Source organism: Alosa pseudoharengus, unplaced genomic scaffold (assembly GCF_046254945.1).
Source record: "Alosa pseudoharengus isolate Yale_2024_CS ecotype anadromous, Long Island Sound unplaced genomic scaffold, YU_APseudo_1.1 YU_APseudo_1.1_scf_3, whole genome shotgun sequence".
NCBI lineage: Eukaryota > Metazoa > Chordata > Actinopteri > Clupeiformes > Clupeidae > Alosa > Alosa pseudoharengus.
Genome location: NW_027468718.1, coordinates 33,247,816 through 33,270,127, shown reverse-complemented (window position 1 = coordinate 33,270,127; position 22,312 = coordinate 33,247,816). Strand labels below are relative to the sequence as shown.

General features: G+C 41.5%; 4 protein-coding genes across 4 annotated transcripts in view; all 4 read right to left on the bottom strand.

Moving 5' to 3' along the window:
- Positions 1 to 22,312, bottom strand: part of LOC143099926 (E3 ubiquitin-protein ligase TRIM35-like) — a 491,084-nt gene that overhangs the window by 372,203 nt on the left and 96,569 nt on the right. The gene's annotated exons all lie outside the window — the stretch shown is intronic.
- LOC143100690 (mid1-interacting protein 1A-like) lies at positions 2,468 to 4,084 on the bottom strand. Its single transcript, XM_076264097.1, has one exon. The coding sequence runs from the start codon at positions 3,891 to 3,893 to the stop codon at positions 3,423 to 3,425; it is 471 nt and encodes a 156-aa protein (XP_076120212.1). The 5' UTR covers positions 3,894 to 4,084; the 3' UTR covers positions 2,468 to 3,422.
- On the bottom strand, positions 9,160 to 10,753 carry LOC143100689 (mid1-interacting protein 1A-like). The gene has a single exon (XM_076264095.1). The coding sequence runs from the start codon at positions 10,601 to 10,603 to the stop codon at positions 10,133 to 10,135; it is 471 nt and encodes a 156-aa protein (XP_076120210.1). The 5' UTR covers positions 10,604 to 10,753; the 3' UTR covers positions 9,160 to 10,132.
- LOC143100688 (mid1-interacting protein 1A-like) lies at positions 12,896 to 14,529 on the bottom strand. Its single transcript, XM_076264094.1, has one exon. It carries the CDS (start codon positions 14,324 to 14,326, stop codon positions 13,856 to 13,858), a length of 471 nt encoding a protein of 156 aa, XP_076120209.1. The 5' UTR covers positions 14,327 to 14,529; the 3' UTR covers positions 12,896 to 13,855.

The following is a 22,312-nucleotide window of genomic DNA, read 5'->3' as shown; positions in this document are numbered from 1 at the left end:
TCAAACTGTGCTCATAGACAAGGATTATCAGAAGTTTTCCTGAGCCTATGATTTTATTTACAGAAGCAGGTCTGATGAGGTGCCGTCTGAGGTCCAAAAGACCACGGCCATCCAGTATTGTTTTTCAGCTCTATCCCTTGTTTGTATTTTTCTGGTTTCTCTGAATATTTTAATGATATTGTACTGTAGATTATGAAACCCTTACTTCACAATTTAATGTTAAGAAGCATAAAATTGTTTCATCATTTGTCCACACAAGTTTACACAGAGTAATGAATACCTCTGGGATGATATTCTTCCATACTCAACCATGTTGCCAGTTACCTATTTTGTTGTGAAATATTCCTCTTTCCTCTTAAACGTATTGCTGGTATAAAATTAAAAATGAATATACTGTATATTTTCCACAAAATACTTAAATTCTTACTTTTCGATATTTGATATGTTGTCTGTCCTTTTTGCAGATTACATGCTGTTTTCATTTGCATTTTATACAATGTCCAAACTTTTTCTGATTTGGAGTTGTATAGGCTATTGAACTGGAGGGCCTTGCATTAATCCCTCTCTTCAAAACCAATGGTCATTCTAAGGGTGTGCCAATGTACACCCGTACACACACACACACACACACACACACACACACACACACACACACACACACACCACCCAAACAACCTGCTTATATTGCACTCAGAGCTCTCGATTACCAACTGCCATCAGACGTGCCTAATCTGACTATTATGGCTTTTGGTTTCTGCCTCTGGTGAGTCAGATTTACATATCATATCTTGTTTTGCAAACAAGCACATTTGCACGCACACACACTCACACACACACACACACTCTCACACACACACACACACACACACACACACACACACACACACAGACACACACACACAAAGGGAGAGAGAGAAAAACAGAGCAATCCCAGTGTTTTGATGTTGGACTGTGTCGTCAGTATGTGATAAGACTGATATGCATGCTGCCATTATCTAATAATCTCACTTCCTATCTAAGACTGAACAGGTTTTACAGTAAAAAGAAGACTTCACACACACACTACTTATTTAAGACTGAACAGGGTTTAAAAAGAACACTTCACTCACACACACACACACACTGAAATATACATGAAATACACTTCTATGAGGCAAACTACGTTTCATCTGGAATTAGTTAGTTTATCAAACCACACCAGCTGTGTGGCTGACATTCATCTGAAGGGCACCACAAGCACTGGCCCTCAGTCTCTGCATCAGATCACACAAACTGCTGTGATATGTGCATGTATAACGGGCAGGTGAACAGAATAATACATTTTTTTCTGAATGCTTAAACACAACCGTGATTCTTATAGCAATTTCTAAAACTATTAATACTTACAGCAAAACCACTCACTGAGTTCGCAAAACTAAAAGCACAAACACTGCTTTCCACTCAGTTTGCAATTTTGTAACACACTTTGCACAACTGTAGGCACAATTCACTGCAGAGCACTCTTTTTGCGGAACTGTAAACACAACTCATGCTTTACACTCAATTTCCAAATGATCAACACACTCCTAGCAAATCTATACACATGTATGGCTATTATTTACACTTTTTGCCAACTGTCTGGCACACTTTCTCATGTGAAAACTGTTTTAGATAATTAGTTCACTTTGCAATCAGCCTAAGCACTTTAAATAAGCCAAAGGTAATGTACAATGGGTACAATGGAGGGAGCAGGAAGAGTGAGAAGAGTAAGAATTAGGCCAAAGAATAGGAGAAGAAGAAGTAGGAGGAAGAAGAGGAGGAAGAGGACGCAGAGGTGAAGAAGTGAGAGGGAGAGGATGACAAGGACAAGGAGGTGAAGTTAGAGGATAAGGACAAGGAGGAGCAAGAGGAGGACGAGGAGGGGGAAGAGGAAGTGTAAGAAGAGAAAGAAAAAGCCCTTTTACAGGCAAAAAAATCAGTCTACATGTGGGGATATTGTCATGTCAGGCCTGGATACGGCATTCCCCACATGTAGACTGATTTTTTTGCCTGTAAAAGGGCTATTTATTTCTCTTCTTACACTTCCTCTTCCCCCTCCCCATCCTCCTCTTGCTCCTCCTTGTCCTTATCCTCTAACATCACCTGTGTGTTGATCATTTGGAAATTGAGTGTAAAGCATGAGTTGTGTTTACAGTTCCGTAAAAAGAGTGCTGTGCAGTGAATTGTGCCTACAGTTGTGCAAAGTGTGTGTTACAAAATTGCAAACTGAGTGCAAAGCAGTGTTTGTGCTTTTAGTTTTGCGAACTCAGTGAGTGGTTTTGCTATAAGTATTAATAGTTTTAGAAATTGTGCTATAAGAATCACAGTTGTGTTTAAGCAGTCAGAAAAAACTGTAAAATAATAAGATTTTACTATTTTAGTCTCTGACTGAAGACTATTTTAGAACACAACCACAATACTGCACACAATAAAATAGTCAGCAAAGCTGTTATCAGTTTTCAAAAACTTTTATTTTCAGTGAAAAACAACATATGGAAAAATCCTTATGGAAACACAGACAACATGAAACAAATATTTATACAACACATGAAACAAACATTTATACAACAATTATATTTTAGCACACATTTTCTAGGTGATGCCAGAATCTCATGGGCCTCATCATAGTTCTGTGGGATTCTCAGAGGGCTCCAGATCATAGATTCTCAAGTGGGTCAGATCACAGGCCGGCGTACTGTAAACACACCAGCCATCTCTTTAACACACATCACTGACACACACTCTTACATTCACATGTGGATCATTCACAGATTTCAGTTACACTGCCTTCCATGGTTAGAGGAGGAACAGTGGAGACATGACATGGCAGGTGAAGTTTTTCCTGGATGAGCAGTAGGCAGCAGTTAGGCCTACTGCAGTTCTCCTTAGTGCACCCATTCACTCACATACTCTTGCAGGGTACACTAATCACATACACACACTTGCACAAAATCATGCCTGTCAATTAAACCAGAGTTAGGGCTTCATATGACATCAGTCTTCAGCACCACTTAGTCCAAAAGTAATAGTTTAACAACAAAACATAGTCCTCAGACATACATCATATATTATTATTAAGAATAAATATCATCACAAAGCCATGGCTTGTCATTTGTCAAACGGAAATAAACGGAATCAGTGCAAATCTTGAAAGTATTTGAGGTGTCACTGAGTTCCCGCTGCCTCGGCCATAAACAAAAATTATTGTCTCTTGACGCGGGGGCGGAGTAGAAGTGGAAAACAGTCTCTCATTCTTCTCTCGTTCTCTTCTTTCTTTGAGAACTCTTTGCGGAAAATCTCATGTTTTGAAAAAGGTTCAACTCTTCTCCGCGTTGTGCTGTGCGAAGGTGGTCATGGTCGAACGTTCAAGCAGCAGGTGGAAGTGCGCGTGCGTGAATGGCTTCTCACTGGCCCCAGCCCGCGATGCCAATCTCCTGCTTGTAACGGTGGGTCAAATCGTTGGCCTGGTGTGTGAGTTTTGACAGCACCCCGTGCAAGCCCTTCAGATGGAACCGGAACAGCTGCTCCAGGTCAACCTCTTCGCTCGTTTCGTTGTCGTTGGCGCGGGGGGCTTCTTGTGCGAAGCACTCTTTCTCCTTGCGTCGCAGCTCATCCGCGCGCCCCAGAACTCCCCACTCGATGTCGTTGCGGATTGACTTGAGCTGCGTGTAGTAGCTGAACATGTCGGCCTCGGCGTCCCGCAGGTAGCTCCCGGGCGTGCTCACCTCCGGCTCCTTCTCGTGCTCCAGCGGCACGTCACGCAGCAAGCTGGGAACCATCACCGTCTGGTCCATGTTGTTCACGGCGCCGATGAAGCGGTTCATGGCGTTCAGCAGAGAATTCTTCTGGGTGTAGGTGTCCGTGATGCGCATCATTTTGGCAGACTATGCGTTGCTAACAAACTCAGGAAAGATAAAATAAAAGGAATGTAGTAGTCTTCAAGTTCAGCAAACAGGAAAAAAAATCGATGAGTATTGGTCCTGTCAGGTTCAAGTTTTAGTTTCGTTCGGGGAGTCTTGCGTTATTTTCTCCCGGTTTACTTTTCAAGCTTGTTCTGGCTTGATCTATGTCCCACGCGGTTCTTATAGCCTTGGCGGTTTCGTGCGCAAGGGCGTGTCTGCAACCTGTTGGTCCAGGTTGATTTGTCCTGCGGGTAAAGCCGGATTCCAGGGATGGCACAGAAACGGCGAAACTCTGAGCACGTCCCTCTCTTGGGTAGACTCAATACTAGACTCAAACCAGCAAAACACAGAAAGAATGTCCGATTCCATAATGTGGAGACCTACATATGTCAGCAATAAACTTACAGCCTCTTGAAGTTGTCATGTGGAGGCAGGAACCTCGCATATTAATGATTGCATTAGGCCTACATTATGTTCATGTTCATAATTTCGTACATGACAGGATTACAAAGAGCAAGTCAAAGTATGGTGACACAGATGTTGATGGTAAGAATGAAAATGAAATAATCTTTGGTTGGTGTTTATGTTTCTTGAAGTGATTTCTTATTTTGGTTTCTGTAGGTTGGATAAATGTGGGACATTTTTTGCTTTTCGATTTTATGTAGTAGGCTATATTAAGCTACAATGCGAAGGCAACACATTAAATCCAGATCCAATTTTGATCAAAGGGCCCTACAGCTTTGGTTTTCCCATAGTCCCACTGACATTCATTAGTTTGGGGAAGAGCCGCAACCACTGGAGCTTTGGTGTCCTGCATTAGGCAGTGTCCCACATTACAACACTTTAGCAAGTTTCTTGTAGTGATTTATTTTGTATCTTTCTTGTGAATTAATGTTTGCGTTGTTCATCCCTGCACACACACCCGGACTCGAATCCGCGAAACAGCAGCACCTCCAATCGGGAGTTGAGAGTGCAGACAATCGCCAGCAGGACTCTTGAGGCGTCGGAGAGTGAGGTTTACCAACATTTCACACGCACACAGCTAAACTAGCTGGCATCCGTTACACTCACCCCCCTAAACCTCACTCCTGATCCGTGTCACGCAGGCGCGCGGGAACATATTTTTAACCAGGGGTGCTGAATAACAAAATAATGGATGTCCGACGATTTCTCCCCTAGCATGATATGATTCGAATTTAGACAGTAAAATACGCCATTTCAGCGCCGTGTATGAGTAGACCCTCTGGTAGACCTAAGAGCGAGAGCAGTCACACATGTATTTAATGCTTCACTCAGTTCTGGAATAGTTCCTTATTCTTTTAAACAGGCTAGGGTTACACCTCTGCTAAAGAAAAGTACACTTAATCCAACTGAGGTGAAGAACTACAGACCTGTCTCCCTTCTTCCTTTCTTGTCAAAGGTTTTGGAGAAAGTGGTCTTCAAGCAAGTTTGTGACTTTCTTCATCAGAATAATCTACTAGACCCTATGCAGTCTGGTTTCAAGAGTGGTCATTCTACTGAAACTGCTCTTCTGTCTGTGACTGAAGCATTGAGAGTAGCTAAGTCCTCTGCTCAGTCATCAGTATTAATTCTACTAGATTTATCTGCAGCCTTTGATACTGATAACCATGACATTCTCCTATCTATACTATCTGAACTGGGAATTTCTGGAAAAGCTCTTGACTGGTTTGAATCTTACCTTAAAGGTCGTTCTTTCAACGTGTCTTGGCAGGGACAAGTATCTAAGTCTCATACCCTCACCACAGGTGTGCCTCAGGGATCAGTATTAGGACCCTTGCTTTTCTCTATTTACACCACTTCCTTAGGTGATACTATTCGCTCCCATGGATTTGACCATCACTGTTATGCAGACGACACTCAACTTTACCTGTCTTTCCCACCTGATGACTCTAGTGTTTCCCACCGGATTTCTGCATGCCTTAAGGATATTTCAGCCTGGATGAAAGATCGGCACCTTCAGCTTAATCTCTCAAAAACAGAGTTTTTGGTGTTTCCAGCTAAAACAGCTATTCCCCAACAGATTAACATCCAGCTTGACTCAACTTCACTGACCCCAACTAGATCGGCACGAAACTTGGGCGTTGTAATTGATGACCGACTTAACTTCTCTGAGCATATAGCTTCTATTGCAAAATCATGCCGGTTTATGCTTTACAACATTAGGAAGATCAGACCTTATCTGACACAAGATTCCACACAACTTCTTGTTCAGACCATGGTCATCTCTAAGCTGGACTATTGTAATTCACTGTTAGCTGGCTTACCCGCTTGTGTAACAAGATCATTACAGCTGATTCAAAATGCTGGAGCACGCCTGGTCTTCAATCAGCCAAAGAGGACACATGTAACTCCTCTCCTAGTTACTCTCCATTGGCTCCCTATAGTAGCCAGAATTAAATTTAAATCTCTCACTTTGGCCTATAGGACACTAACTAGATCTGCTCCTAGTTATTTTAATTCAATAATCAAGCCTTACATCCCCAACCGCCCACTGCGGTCTTCTGGTGGGTCTAATTCCAGACTCTTTTCTTCAGTGGTTCCATGTTGGTGGAATGAACTGCCCAGTGGTCTCCGTTCCTGTGGTAGTTTTGGGTCGTTTAAGAGGGGTCTAAAGACATTCCTATTCAACATATACATAGTTGTTTAAGCGCTTATGTGTTATGGTTTATATAATGTTGTTTTATTTTAATTGGGCTGTTAATTAATTTGACATTATTGTTTATTATTGATATTCTCCTTAATGTAGTCTTAGCATGTTATTGTTTTATATTATTGATTGAATTGACATTATTGTTTTATTATTGCCTTTCCCCTTTTTTACATTGCTTTTTTATTAGGCTATTGATTGAATTGATATTATTGTGTACTACAACTATTCTCCTTACTATATTTGACCTAGATTTTAATCTGTTCCCTGTTCATTTTTAAATATTATTATGTTGTTTTGTATTTATATGTCGCTTTGGACAAAGGCGTCTGCTAAATCCATAACCATAACCATAACCATAACAGCCACATTCCACTGTAACTATGCGCAGCACTTGCCACTCCGACTCATCAATAAAAACTATGCGCACAGCACACACACCAGACCCATAGAAGCGCACTTGACTTTACATAATTAAACTATTTCAGTATATTGCTTTTCTGATTGTCAAAACCGCACCAGAGATGTTTGGCTTGAAAATATAATTAGGCTGCAATGACCTACAATGGCAAACAATTTCTGAGTAGCCTAACTTATGGCGTCTCCACTCCACAGCAAAAGTGTCCTAACCACCAATTACAGCGGTTTCTATCTGAGCGACTTCAATAGTGAAAGGATTTCAGTGTCATATTTCGGTGGCACTAGCTAAGTTGTCGTGGAACTCGAGATGACATGTCTACTGAATAGGCAACAGGTCTCACCAACACGAAATTCGTGGATTTGGGCTAGATCAGCCACATTGCCTGACACTAACAGAAACTGAGCCGTACGTGAGGTCGTGGGCTTGCCAAAGACTAATTGCAAAAGATGCATCCTACCTCATCTGTTGTCGTTTGGTATTCGAAATTGGGCTTTTCACAATCCAACGATATATCCAAAGTGCGAACTAGTTGGTGATGGTATATGGAAACTGGCAGTAGGCTATGCATGCTACGGAGTTCTGACAGGTGCATGGCCTAATACGCAGGCAAGATATAACCCACGATCGCCATGGTTTCGTTATCAATTCGTGTTTGTGGTAATAATGACAGCAACAATAAAACCATCTTGATCTTCATCATTTTTGACAGATCAGCCTCTGGATGGTCATATGCATAGTTAGCCTACCTTTAGTTTGCATTTACATTTTAAACACTGAATCTACTGTCTTTACTGCCGGGAGAGAAAAAAATCCTGTATTCTTTTCTGTAGCCTAATATTCTTTTCTCGAAGTCAACTAGCCTGCTTGCAACGTCTCTTCTCAGCGAGTCACGTCACTTTCACTTCTATAGCTAGACTATAACGTTTAATCTTGACTATGGATAGCTATATTCAAAGCTATCCATAACCTTTTTTGCTATTTGCCTATTTGACAACAAATATAATGACAAACTGCGAATTTGTAAGCCTATTGACAAAAAGCAAGGGGTGCTGCAGCACCCTCAGCACCCACCTTCCCGCGCGCTTGGTGTCACGGCATCAATGTAACCGTAACAGTAAAATGTGACCGAGGTTTAGGCCTGTGCCTGCGGACCTTAGCGAGTTGCACAACCCATGCAGGGTAATTCAGACATGGCCACACTCTGTGTGTTAAGCTGTTGACTGTGTCTGTGCATTATGGGACAACACTGATATGCTTGTTGCCTTTATCCAACAACATCCCTTCCTATCTAAGACCATACAGGATTTACAATGAACACTACACACACACACACACACACACACACATACATACACACAAATACAGACACACACACACACACACACACACACACACAAATAAACACACATACAAATACTCACACACACACACACACACACACACACACACTCAGACACACACACATACACACACACACACACACACACAAATAAACACACATACAATAAACACACACACACACACACACACACACACACACACACACACAAAAACAACAATTCCAGTGTTTTGTTGTTGGACTGTGTTCTTATGATAAGACTGATATGCATGTTGCCATTTTCTAGTAATCTCACTTCCTATCTAGGTTTAAAAAGAAAACACACACACACACTACCTATCTAGGACTGAACAGGATAATCATTAGGCTACTGATGTGTGGCGGCAGATGCTCTGTAGAATGACAACCCATGAAACATATATGAAATATACATGAAACATATTGTCCTATGAAACAAACCATTTTCCATCTGTAGGAAGTCATCTGTAAGGGCAGATGTACAAAGGAAGTGTAATTAGCAGCTTGGTTACTCTACAGGAAGTGCCCGCTGTGCCTTGCCACACTGTGGCATGTGGAAGTCTCCTCGTCAGGTGTGTGTGTGTGTGTGCACAGTTCGCCATACCGGTCTCATTTCTACAGGATGCTTCTCTAAAACACTTTAATTTCACTTTAGTTTTACACTACCTGTTTGATTATTAGATTACTACCTGTTTGATTAAAATCATCACATTTGACTATTTTAGTCTATGACTGAAGACTATTTCAGAACACAATCACAATACTGCACGCAATAAAATAGCCAGCAAAGCTGTTATCAGTTTTCAAAAACTTTTATTTTCAGTGAAAAACAATTCGAAAATGGAAAAATCCTTATGGACACACAGACAACATGAAACAAATATTTATAGGCCTACAACACACAGACAACATGAAACAAATATTTATACAACAATTATATTTTAGCACACATTTTCTAGGTGATGCCAGAATCTCATGGGCCTCATCATAGTTCTGTGGGATTCTCAGAGGGCTCCAGATCATAGATTCTCAAGTGGGTCAGATCACAGGCCGGCGTACTGTAAACACACCAGCCATCTCTTTAACACACATCACTGACACACACTCTTACATTCACATGTGGATCATTCACAGATTTCAGTTACACTGCCTTCCATGGTTAGAGGAGGAACAGTGGAGACATGACATGGCAGGTGAAGTTTTTCCTGGATGAGCAGTAGGCAGCAGTTAGGCCTACTGCAGTTCTCCTTAGTGCACCCATTCACTCACACACTCTTGCAGGGTACACTAATCACATACACACACTTGCACAAAATCATGCCTGTCAATTAAATCAGAGTTAGGGCTTCATATGACATCAGTCTTCAGCACCAGTCCAAAAGTAATAGTTTAACAACAAAACATAGTCCTCAGACATACATCATATATTATTATTAAGAATAAATATCATCACAAAGCCATGGCTTGTCATTTGTCAAACGGAAATAAACGGAATCAGTGCAAATCTTGAAAGTATTTGAGGTGTCACTGAGTTCCCGCTGCCTCGGCCATAAACAAAAGTTATTGTCTCTTGACGCGGGGGCGGCGGAGTAGAAGTGGAAAACAGTCTCTCATTCTTCTCTCGTTCTCTTCTTTCTTTGAGAACTCTTTGCGGAACATCTCATGTTTTTAAAAAGGTTCAACTCTTCTCCGCGTTGTGCTGTGCGAAGGTGGTCATGGTCGAACGTTCAAGCAGCAGGTGGAAGTGCGCGTGCGAGAATGGCTTCTCACTGGCCCCAGCCCGCGATGCCAATCTCCTGCTTGTAGCGGTGGGTCAAATCGTTGGCCTGGTGTGTGAGTTTTGACAGCACCCCGTGCAAGCCCTTCAGATGGAACCGGAACAGCTGCTCCAGGTCCACCTCTTCGCTCGCTTCGTTGTCGTTGGCGCGGGGGGCTTCTTGTGCGAAGCTCTCTTTCTCCTTGCGTCGCAGCTCTTCCGCGCGCCCCAGAACTCCCCACTCGATGTCGTTGCGGATTGACTTGAGCTGCGTGTAGTAGCTGAACATGTCGGCCTCGGCGTCCCGCAGGTAGCTCCCGGGCGCGCTCACCTCCGGCTCCTTCTCGTGCTCCAGCGGCACGTCACGCAGCAAGCTGGGCACCATCACCGTCTGGTCCATGTTGTTCACGGCGCCGATGAAGCGGTTCATGGCGTTCAGCAGAGAGTTCTTCTGTGTGTAGGTGTCCGTGATGCGCATCATTTTGACAGACTATGCGTTGTTAACAAACTCAGGAAAGATTAAATAAAAGGAATGTAGAAGTCTTCAAGTTCAGCAAACAGGAAAAAAATCGATGCGTATAGTTATTGGTCCTGTCAGGTTCAAGTTTTAGTTTCGTAAGGGGAGTCTTGCGTTATTTTCTCCCGGTTTATTTTCAAGCTTGTTCTGGCTTGATCTAAGTCCCACGCGGTTCTTATAGCCTTGGCGGTTTCGTGCGCAAGGGCGTGTCTGCAACCTGTTGGTCCAGGTTGATTTGTCCTGCGGTTAAAGCCGGATTCCAGGGATGGCACAGAAACGGCGAAACTCTGAGCACGTCCCTCTCTTGGGTAGACTCAATACTAGACTCAAATAAGCAAAACACAGAAAGAATGTCCGATTCCATAATGTGGAGACCTACATATGTCAGCAATAAACTTACAGCCTCTTGAAGTTGTCATGTGGAGGCAGGAATCTCGCATATTAATGATTGCATTAAGCCTACATTATGTTCATGTTCATAATTTCGTACATGACAGGATTACAAAGAGCAAGTCAAAGTATGGTGACACAGATGTTGATGGTGAGAATGAAAATGAAATAATCTTTGGTTGGTGTTTATGTTTCTTGTAGTGATTTCTTATTTTGGTTTCTGTAGGTTGGATAAATGTGGGACAGTTTTTGCTTTTCGATTTCATGTAGTAGGCTATATTAAGCTACAATGCGAAGGCAACACATTAAATCCACATCCAATTTTGATCAAAGGGCCCTACAGCTTTGGTTTTCCCATAGTCCCACTGACATTCATTAGTTTGGGGAAGAGCCGCAACCACTGGAGCTTAGGTGTCCTGCATTAGGCAGTTACCCACATTACAACACTTTAGCAAGTTTCTTGTAGTGATTTATTTTGTATCTTTCTTGTGAATTAATGTTTGCGTTGTTCATCCCTGCACACACACCCGGACTCGAATCCGCGAAACAGCAGCACCTCCAATCGGGAGTTGAGCGTGCAGACAATCGCCAGCAGGACTCTTGAGGCGTCGGAGAGTGAGGTTTACCAACATTTCACACGCACACAGCTAAGCTAGCTGGCATCCGTTACACTCACCCCCCTTAACCTCACTCCTGATCCGTGTCACGGCATCAATGTAACCGTAACAGTAAAATGTGACCGAGGTTTAGGCCTGTGCCTGCGGACCTTAGCGAGTTGCACAACCCATGCAGGGTAATTCAGACATGGCCACACTCTGTGTGTTAAGCTGTTGACTGTGTCTGTGCATTATGGGACAACACTGATATGCTTGTTGCCTTTATCCAACAACATCCCTTCCTAAGACCATACAGGATTTACAATAAACACTACACACACACACACACACACACATACATACACACAAATACAGACACACACACACACACTCACACACACACACACACACACAAATAAACACACATACAAATACACACACACACACACACACACACACACACACACACACACACACACACACACACACACTCACACTCAGACACACACTCACACACATACACACACACACACACACAAATAAACACACATACAAATACACACACACACACACTCAGACACACACACATACACACACACACACACACACAAATAAACACACATACAATAAACACACACACACACACACACACACACACTCACACACACAGAAAAACAACAATTCCAGTGTTTTGTTGTTGGACTGTGTTCTTATGATAAGACTGATATGCATGTTGCCATTTTCTAGTAATCTCACTTCCTATCTAGGTTTAAAAAGAAAACACACACACACACTACCTATCTAGGACTGAACAGGATAATCATTAGGCTACTGATGTGTGGCGGCAGATGCTCTGTAGAATGACAACCCATGAAACATATATGAAGTATACATGAAACATATTGTCCTATGAAACAAACCATTTTCCATCTGTAGGAAGTCATCTGTAAGGGCAGATGTACAAAGGAAGTGTAATTAGCAGCTTGGTCACTCTGCAGGAAGTGCCCGCTGTGCCTTGCCACACTGTGGCATGTGGAAGTCTCCTCGTCAGGTGTGTGTGTGTGTGCACAGTTCGCCATACCGGTCTCATTTCTACAGGATGCTTCTCTAAAACACTTTAATTTCACTTTAGTTTAAGACTACCTGTTTGATAATTAGATTACTACCTGTTTGATTAAAATCATCACATTTGACTATTTTAGTCTATGACTGAAGACTATTTCAGAACACAATCACAATACTGCACGCAATAAAATAGCCAGCAAAGCTGTTATCAGTTTTCAAAAACTTTTATTTTCAGTGAAAAACAACATATGGAAAAATCCTTATGGACACACAGACAACATGAAACAAATATTTATAGGCCTACAACACACAGACAACATGAAACAAATATGTATACAACAATTATATTTTAGCACACATTTTCTAGGTGATGCCAGAATCTCATGGGCCTCATCATAGTTCTGTGGGATTCTCAGAGGGCTCCAGATCATAGATTCTCAAGTGGGTCAGATCACAGGCCGGCATACTGTAAACACACCAGCCATCTCTTTAACACACATCACTTTTACATTCACATGTGGATCATTCACAGATTTCAGTTACACTACCTTCCATGGTTAGAGGAGGAACAGTGGAGACATGAAATGGCAGGTGAAGTTTTTCCTGGATGAGCAGTAGGCAGCAGTTAGGGCCACTGCAGTTCTCCTTAGTGCACCCACTCACTCACATACTCTTGCAGGGTACACTAATCACATACACACACTTGCACAAAATCATGCCTGTCAATTAAATCAGTGTTAGGGCTTCATATGACATCAGTCTTCAGCACCACTTAGTCCAAAAGTAATAGTTTAACAACAAAACATAGTCCTCAGACATACATCATATATTATTATTAAGAATAAATATCATCACAAAGCCATGGTTTGTCATTTGTCAAACGGAAATAAACGGAATCAGTGCAAATCTTGAAAGTATTTGAGGTGTCACTGAGTTCCCGCTGCCTCGGCCATAAACAAAAGTTATTGTCTCTTGACGCAGGGGCGGAGTAGAAGTGGAAAACAGTCTCTCATTCTTCTCTCGTTCTCTTCTTTCTTTGAGAACTCTTTGCGGAACATCTCATGTTTTTAAAAAGGTTCAACTCTTCTCCGCGTTGTGCTGTGCGAAGGTGGTCATGGTCGAACGTTCAAGCAGCAGGTGGAAGTGCGCGTGCGAGAATGGCTTCTCACTGGCCCCAGCCTGCGATGCCAATCTCCTGCTTGTAGCGGTGGGTCAAATCGTTGGCCTGGTGTGTGAGTTTTGACAGCACCCCGTGCAAGCCCTTTAGATGGAACCGGAACAGCTGCTCCAGGTCCACCTCTTCGCTCGCTTCGTTGTCGTTGGCGCGGGGGGCTTCTTGTGCGAAGCTCTCTTTCTCCTTGCGTCGCAGCTCTTCCGCGCGCCCCAGAACTCCCCACTCGATGTCGTTGCGGATTGACTTGAGCTGCGTGTAGTAGCTGAACATGTCGGCCTCGGCGTCCCGCAGGTAGCTCCCGGGCGCGCTCACCTCCGGCTCCTTCTCGTGCTCCAGCGGCACGTCACGCAGCAAGCTGGGCACCATCACCGTCTGGTCCATGTTGTTCACGGCGCCGATGAAGCGGTTCATGGCGTTCAGCAGAGAGTTCTTCTGTGTGTAGGTGTCCGTGATGCGCATCATTTTGACAGACTATGCGTTGTTAAAAAACTCAGGAAAGATTAAATAAAAGGAATGTAGAAGTCTTCAAGTTCAGCAAACAGGAAAAAAATCGATGCTTATAGTTATTGGTCCTGTCAGGTTCAAGTTTTAGTTTCGTTCGGGGAGTCTTGCGTTATTTTCTCCCGGTTTACTTTCAAGCTTGTTCTGGCTATCTATGTCCCACGCGGTTCTTATATAGCCTTGCGGTTTCGTGCGCAAGGGCGTGTCTGAAACCTGTTGGTCCAGGTTGATTTGTCCTGCGGGTAAAACTGGATTCCAGGCACGGCACAGAAACGGCGAGACTCTGAGCACGTCCATCTTGGGTAGACCAGCGGCTGAATACTAGACTCAAACCAGCAAAACACAGAAAGAATGTCCAATTACATAATGTGGAGACCTACATATGTCAGCAATAAACTTAGAGCCTCTTGAAGTTGTCATGTGGAGGAAGGAACCTCTCGCATATTAATGATTGCATTAAATAATTAGCCTACAGTTCAGCAGTAGGCTATTTCTGCTTACCAAGTTCACGCACGTACACTCCTCTAATGGTGAAATTAAATTTGTGCTTGTACTGTGAGTTGTCTGTCCGTCTGTCTTTTCTTTGTGTTTGTGCATACCAAAATATGTAAACCACAAATATGAGGTAAAATCTTCCTGTCAGTATCTAACATTCTGGTCTGTTATGAGCGATACTTGGGTGTGGCAAATTAATATTAATGTAGATGCCATCGGCCCACAGCACAGTGAGGCGAACATCCAATCAGATGCTCTACTGGCTTTATTTAGGCGGGACTAAAGAGATGTTGACCTATCAGTGTATTTGTTTTGCCAACTTGCCATAACCTCAAGTAACCTCGGAATCAGAGGAGGGCATTGTACGTTTCCGTTCTGTTCAGCAAACTATTCAGTTTCTTGCAAGATGCGTATCTACATTCCTTTAAATGTGGAGACACTGTTTATGTTATGATACCTACTCGTTTGTTAAGAAGATATGTGTGTTTTGCAAACACAATGTTGATGTTCAAATTGTATTTAAAAGTTGAAATATTTTGATGCATGTAAAGATTAATATCATAGGCTACATATCCTATGAAGATATTAGGCATGGACACAAGCCAAGTGCATGGAAGTCAAAGTCTGAATGCTGTTTTATCTACACTGCTTTCTACAAACACACAACAGTAGCCTAATATATAAATAAATAAATAAATAAATTAATTAATTAATTAATTAATGAAGAAAGCAGAAAGGAGATGTTTACACAACTCCTTTGCTCCATGGCCCATGTCTTGTGTTAGAGAGGCTGTTGTGGTGATTCGTGTGAGGTGGTGGTGTAGGTCACAAGGCCCATGTCTTGTGTTAGAAAGGCTGTTGTGGTGATTCGTGTGAGATGGTGGTGTAGATCACTGGCTGTCACAGAGTGAGCTGAGCACAGTGCTGACCTCGGCGTTTTTTTCCACAACTAAACAATTTGGGTGAGCCGGTGGGAAAGAGCCGAGCTAATATCACCTCTGTGGTAACCCTGACTACCTGACACACAACATACCTCTCTCTCTCTCCCTGTCACACACACACACACACACACACACACACACACACACACACACACACACACACACACACACACACACATACATACACACACAGAGAGACACAGACACACACACACACACACACAGACACACACACACACACACACACACACACATACACACACAGAGAGACACAGACACATACACATACACACACAAACTGTGTCACCATACATTCACTTCCGGTAATTCTGTCATGTATGAAAACATACTGATAAAAAGAAGATAAAGCAGATCACATAACACACACACACACGCACATACACACGTGCGCACACACACACACACACACACACACACACACACACACACACACACACACACACACACACACACACACACACACCAACAAACACAACACAGACATGCACACACACACATACACATACACACCAACAAACACAACACAGACATGCACACAAGCACACACACAAACACACACATGCACACAAGGTAGGCCTATACACGCAGACCAAAAACATTCTTCATACCCAGTCATCATCAAAACTGCTATCACCATATTTGGATTTCCGAATATCTTCACGAATAGCAAAGAACACAGCAAGGAGCAACACACACACACAGACACACACACAAACTTTGACACAATGAGAGCACAGTTCATCTTAATGACATTGATTGGGTGGAATGTAAGTAAAGAATGGGGCAGGGAGGGAGAAACCTGTTTGTCTTCTCTTTCTTTTCTCCTCTATCTGTTCATCTCTCTCTCTCTTCTCCATTTAGTAGTTTTCTCAGAACTACTAAATGGACATGCTGCGGTTCAATTGGTTCTGGGCAAAGAATTGTACCAACAGTTTCTGAGGAGTTCCTCAGTACTACAAGCATTATTACAGTTTTTTTCAACTGCTTACACACTAAATCTTTGCTTGTCACACAATTTTCTAAACATGTCCTCCAAACACCGACACCAAATCTGCAAAACCATACACTAATTTTCAGTGTTTGACTCGGTTTTCAATTGACTAAAACACATTTTGCAAAACACCACACACAATTTTCTACCTAACACACAAAAATCTAACAGGAAGTAACTTGATTTCGTTCTTCAAACACAACCCATCAAAATGCCACACTAAATCACCAGTGCTTCACTCTTTCTATTCACATGTGCAAACACTCTTTACTTTACTGAACACCATCCAATCGTTGCCTTAGTATAGGTCTATGAATAGATATAATCTCTATAGGTATAGACCCTTTCCATCTGCTCCTAGAGGATTTCCGGTTGAAATATTCAGAACCAATGCAGTAATCGGACTTTAGCTTACAGTAATGTTCTACAAAAAGGTTGACTTTATGTAAAATTTATCTTTTTACTCTATTTTTGTTTGTCCCCATGTTACAGTACCATTAGCTCAATACATTTTTCTGTGCCTCCAGAAATGCCTTAGGAACGCTTACTGTAGAATTGTTTGTTTCTGCAGTTGAAAGGGTCTATAGGCCTATGAATACATACTGTACACAACCCCCCCCCCCTCCCACACACACACACATACACTTGTCTTTAGAAAAAAACAAAATCAGTGTTTTCAAAACTCCATGTACATCTGGTGGTCACTGTATTCTTCTTTGATTTTTTTTCTTGTTTGCTGTAAAATACTGTATTCACAACAGCAAATTATTTGGGAAAAATCACTATTTTTGGTTTCAACTTTTGGTTGCTTGCATTTTTACTGTGTATTTCAACTTCTCTTTGTTGATACCGCAACTTTCACTCTTGTATGGAAATACATATAGAAAGCCTAAGACAGAAGAGCTTTAGGTTTTGAGCAACAGTGTGTACATGATGTATCCAAAATGTCATATTACAGTTTTTTTCAAATGCTTACACACAAAATCTTTGCTTGTCACACAATTTTCTAAACATGTCTTCCAAACATCATAACCCCACACCAAATCTGCAAAACCATACACTAATTCTCAGTGTTTGACTCAGTTTTCAATTGACTAAAACACATTTTGCAAAACACCACACACAATGTTCTACTTACAGTTTTTTTCAACTGCTTACACACTAAATCTTTTCTTGTCACACAATTTTCTAAACATGTCCTCCAAACATCATAACCCGACACCAAATCTGCAAAACCATACACTAATTCTCAGTGTTTGACTCAGTTTTCAATTGACTAAAACACATTTTGCAAAACACCACACACAATTTTCTACCTAACACACAAAAATCTAACAGGAAGTAACTTGATTTCGTTCTTCAAACACAATCCATCAAAATGCCACACTAAATCACCAGTGCTTCACTCTTTCTCCTCACATGTGTAAACACTCTTTACTTTACTGAACACCATCCAATCATTGCCTTAGTATAGGTCTATGAATAGATGTAGTCTCTATATAGGTATGGACCCTTTCAATCTGCTCCTAGAGGATTTCCGGTTGAAATATTCAGAACCAATGCAGATACTTTGAAAATTACAGTAATCGGACTTTAGCTTACAGTAATGTTCTAAAAAAGTTGACTTTATGTAAAATTTGTCTTTTTACTTTATTTTTGTTTGTCCCTATGTTACAGTACCATTAGCTCAATAAATTTTTCTGTGCCTCCAGAAATGCCTTAGGAACGCTTACTGTAGAATTGTTTGTTTCTGCAGTTGAAAGGGTCTATAGGCCTATGAATACATACTGTACACGACCCCCCCCCCCCCACACACACACACACACACACTTGTCTTTGGAAAAAACTAAATCAGTGTTTTCAAAACTCCATGTACATCTGGTGGTCACTGTATTCTTCTTTGCTTTTTTTCTTGCTGTAAAATACTGTATTCGCAACAGCAAATTATTTGGGAAAAATCACTATTTTTGGTTTCAATATTGCTTGCATTTTTACTGTGTATTTCAACTTCTCTTTGTTGATACCATAACTTTCACTCTTGTATGGAAATACATATAGAAAGCCTAAGACAGAAGAGCTTTAGGTTTTGAGCAACAGTGTGTACATGATGTATCCAAAATGTCATATTATGACAAAAGTGTTTGTAATGTAAGGCGAATGTTTGCTTTAAACATGTGTTTTTGACATTTTGAATGTTGTGTGTCATTTTGCTGCAGATTTGAGGCATTTTGCATTTTGTGTGAGCAATTGTGGGTTTTGTGTGTGGAGTTTTGAAAAATAGACACAGAGTTTTGAAAACGTGTGTAAACAATTGTAAAAAACTGTAACACACAAAAATCGAACAGGAAGCAACTTGATTTCATTTTTCAAACACAACCCATCAAAATGCCACACTAAATAACCGGTGCTTCACTCTCTCTCTTCACATGTGTAAACACTCATTACTTTACTGAACACCATCCAATCATTGCCTTAGTATAGGCCTATGAGTAGACATACTGTACCCTCTATGTAGGTATGGATTGAAATCCAATACGGTTGAAATGTTCAGAATCAATGCAGATACTTTGAAAGGAATGTTCTACAAAAAGTCGACTTTATGTACAGTAAAACTTGTCTTTTTTACTATATTTTTGTGTCTCCCCAAGTTACCATTAGCTCAATAATTTTTTCTATAGACCTATGAATACATACACAACCCCCCGCCCCCCCCCCCCCGCCCACACACATAAACACACACACACACACTTTTCTTTGGAAAAAGCAAAGTAATTTGATAGTAGTCAGTCATTTCCGTCTTAGGCAAGATCAGCTTTTTCAGAACTCCATGTACATCTGGTGGTCATTGTATTTTGCTTTGCTTTGTTCTTGTTGCTGTAAAATACTGTATTTGCAACAGCAAATTATTTGCGAAAAATCACTATTTTTGGTTTCAATAATTCTGTGTATTTCAACTTCTCTCTGTACCGTAACTTTCACTCTTGTATGGAAATACATAAAGCCTATGAAAGACAGAAGAGCGTTAGGTTTTGAGCATCAGTGTCTATATGATGTATCCAAAATGTCATATTATGACAAAAGTGTTTGTAATGTGAGGCGAATGTTTGATTTAAACATGTGTTTTTGACATTTTGAATGTAGTGTGTCATTTTGCTGGAGATTTGAGGCATTTTGCATTTTGTGTGAGCAATTGTGGGTTTTGTGTGTGGAGTTTTGAAAAATAGACACAGAGTTTTGAAAACGTGTGTAAACAATTGTAAAAAACTGTATCAGTGCCGGTTCAGACCTCCATGGGGCCCTAAGCAAAATCCTGCTAAGGGGCCTCCTACCTGAACTCTGTGCGCCAAAATGTAACCATTTTTTTACAGTATCACCTCAGTGCTCCCAATACAATCATCCCACCCCATTTTGGATGTCTATGAAAGTTACCAAATATAGTGTTTTCCCCTATAAAGGACTAGGAGAAAGAAACATAATTGTGTGTGAATCACCTTCACACAGCAATAAATGAGTTTCAGTGTCTGGGCTGTTTGCTTTTGATGCTTGCTGTACATATCCCCTTGCAAAAAATAACTGCAGTTTTTTCAAGTACAGTTCAGTCATACCACAGTAGGCTACAGTGCAGTATAGTATTTTCATGTCCAAAATACTGCATTTCTGTAGTAAGTATGCAGTACAATGCAGTTTTTTGTGTCTAAAATACTGCATTCCCTGCATAAGAACTGCAAATATTTTCTCCAAAACTGCGGTTTTCATACTCAGAAATCTGCAGTTAGACACTTGAAGTAATGCATTTTTTTTTGTAAGGGTCTGGTTGTGCTAGTAGCCTACTAGCTGACTGTTCTTCACCTGTGTGTCTGTAGTAGGCTACTTGCCAAAGACATAGGCTATGAACTGGCTCCCCTGATTATTTCAATATTTTTTTTCAAACGTAGACTATTTTAAACAATCATTTTAATACTTCATATAGGCCTAATTTACGATGTGCATCTATTATGCAGCACAGCGAATCAAAGTTAATACATTAGGCTAGGCCTACTTTCCATTTTGCATCAGTTGTAGGCTAAGCTTGACTGAAACATTGTAAAACAATAAGTTATTTTTAAAAATGTATGGGAAGAGTGAAATCAACTATTAGTTTCGACGGGTCCTCGCATGTTTCTGCTGAAAAACGCTAGTTTCATCCCGAGCTGCACGTTATGAACGAATTTAAAGATGCGGTCTTTTTTTTTTTTTTTATGTAGCCAGTCGCCCACATTCAAACAAACGGAATATGCGATTATATTTCACAACTTTGCGAAGTACTGTGACTGGGAAAGGCTGACAAGCAAGCCGCAGACAGATCAGGGGACAGATCACTTCCCTGTTAGGTAGGCCTATGCTAGACCAGCAACACGCGCTGGAGAGACGCATGTTGACATCAAACCATGGAACGAACGCAAGTTTACCCGACTGCTGTTTCCGCTGTCATTCTCGTGGCGTTTCTTCCGTTTTTCATGCCCTGGATGGTATTTCATGCCCTGGATGGTAATTCGGTTTCATGTTCATCTTCTTAATGTATGAGGCACTGTCGCTATAACTGTATAGGGCCTACTAACTTGTCTGTCACTAGCTTGAGAGGTGAGACGGGGGAGGGGGCCTTCATTAACTTGGCCCTACGCAACTTGCGTAGTGTGCGTATAGGGAGAACCGGCCCTGCATATTATGACAAAAGTGTTTGTAATGTGAGGCGAATGTTTGCTTTAAACGTGTGTTTTTGACATTTTGAAAAATAAACACAGAGTTTTGAAAACGTGTGTAAACAATTGTAAAAAACTGTATATAGAGAAATCACATGTTTATTAAGTATCTACATAAGAGTGACATCACAAAAACCGAATGACACTCGACAAGCGAGTGACAGAAGTGTTATGTTGTTATCTTGTTTATAATGTTTATGATACGTTTGTGACAGTGTCATGTCACTCTTATGTAGATACCTTCAAGTGTAACCATGCTTTCCTTCACAAACGTCCTGAGGGGCATGAGGTCCAGAAGTGGCTCACTGACTTTGGGAATATGAGACACTGTAACAAGATGTGATGATGCGTCACTGACTTTGGGAATATGAGACACTGTAACAAGATGTGATGATGCGTCACTGACTTTGGGAATATGAGACACTGTAACGAGATGTGATGATGCGTCACTGACTTTGGGAATATGAGACACTGTAACGAGATGTGATGATGCGTCACTGACTTTGGGAATATGAGACACTGTAACGAGATGTGATGATGCGTCACTGACTTTGGGAATATGAGACACTGTAACGAGATGTGATGATGTGTGTTCTGTCTCAGAACTGTTTGTGCTGATGTTCAGAGCTGTGTGTGTCTCTCTCTCTCTCTGTATCTATCTCTATCCCTTGCTCTCTTTCACACACACATACACATGCACACACATACACACGCGCACACACACACACACACACAGGCATAGGCACACACACACACACAC

Bases quoted from the DNA above. Each gene is read 5' to 3' on its own strand.
- LOC143100690 (XM_076264097.1), bottom strand. From the start codon at position 3,893: ATGATGCGCATCACGGACACCTACACCCAGAAGAATTCTCTGCTGAAC.
- LOC143100689 (XM_076264095.1), bottom strand. From the start codon at position 10,603: ATGATGCGCATCACGGACACCTACACACAGAAGAACTCTCTGCTGAAC.
- LOC143100688 (XM_076264094.1), bottom strand. From the start codon at position 14,326: ATGATGCGCATCACGGACACCTACACACAGAAGAACTCTCTGCTGAAC.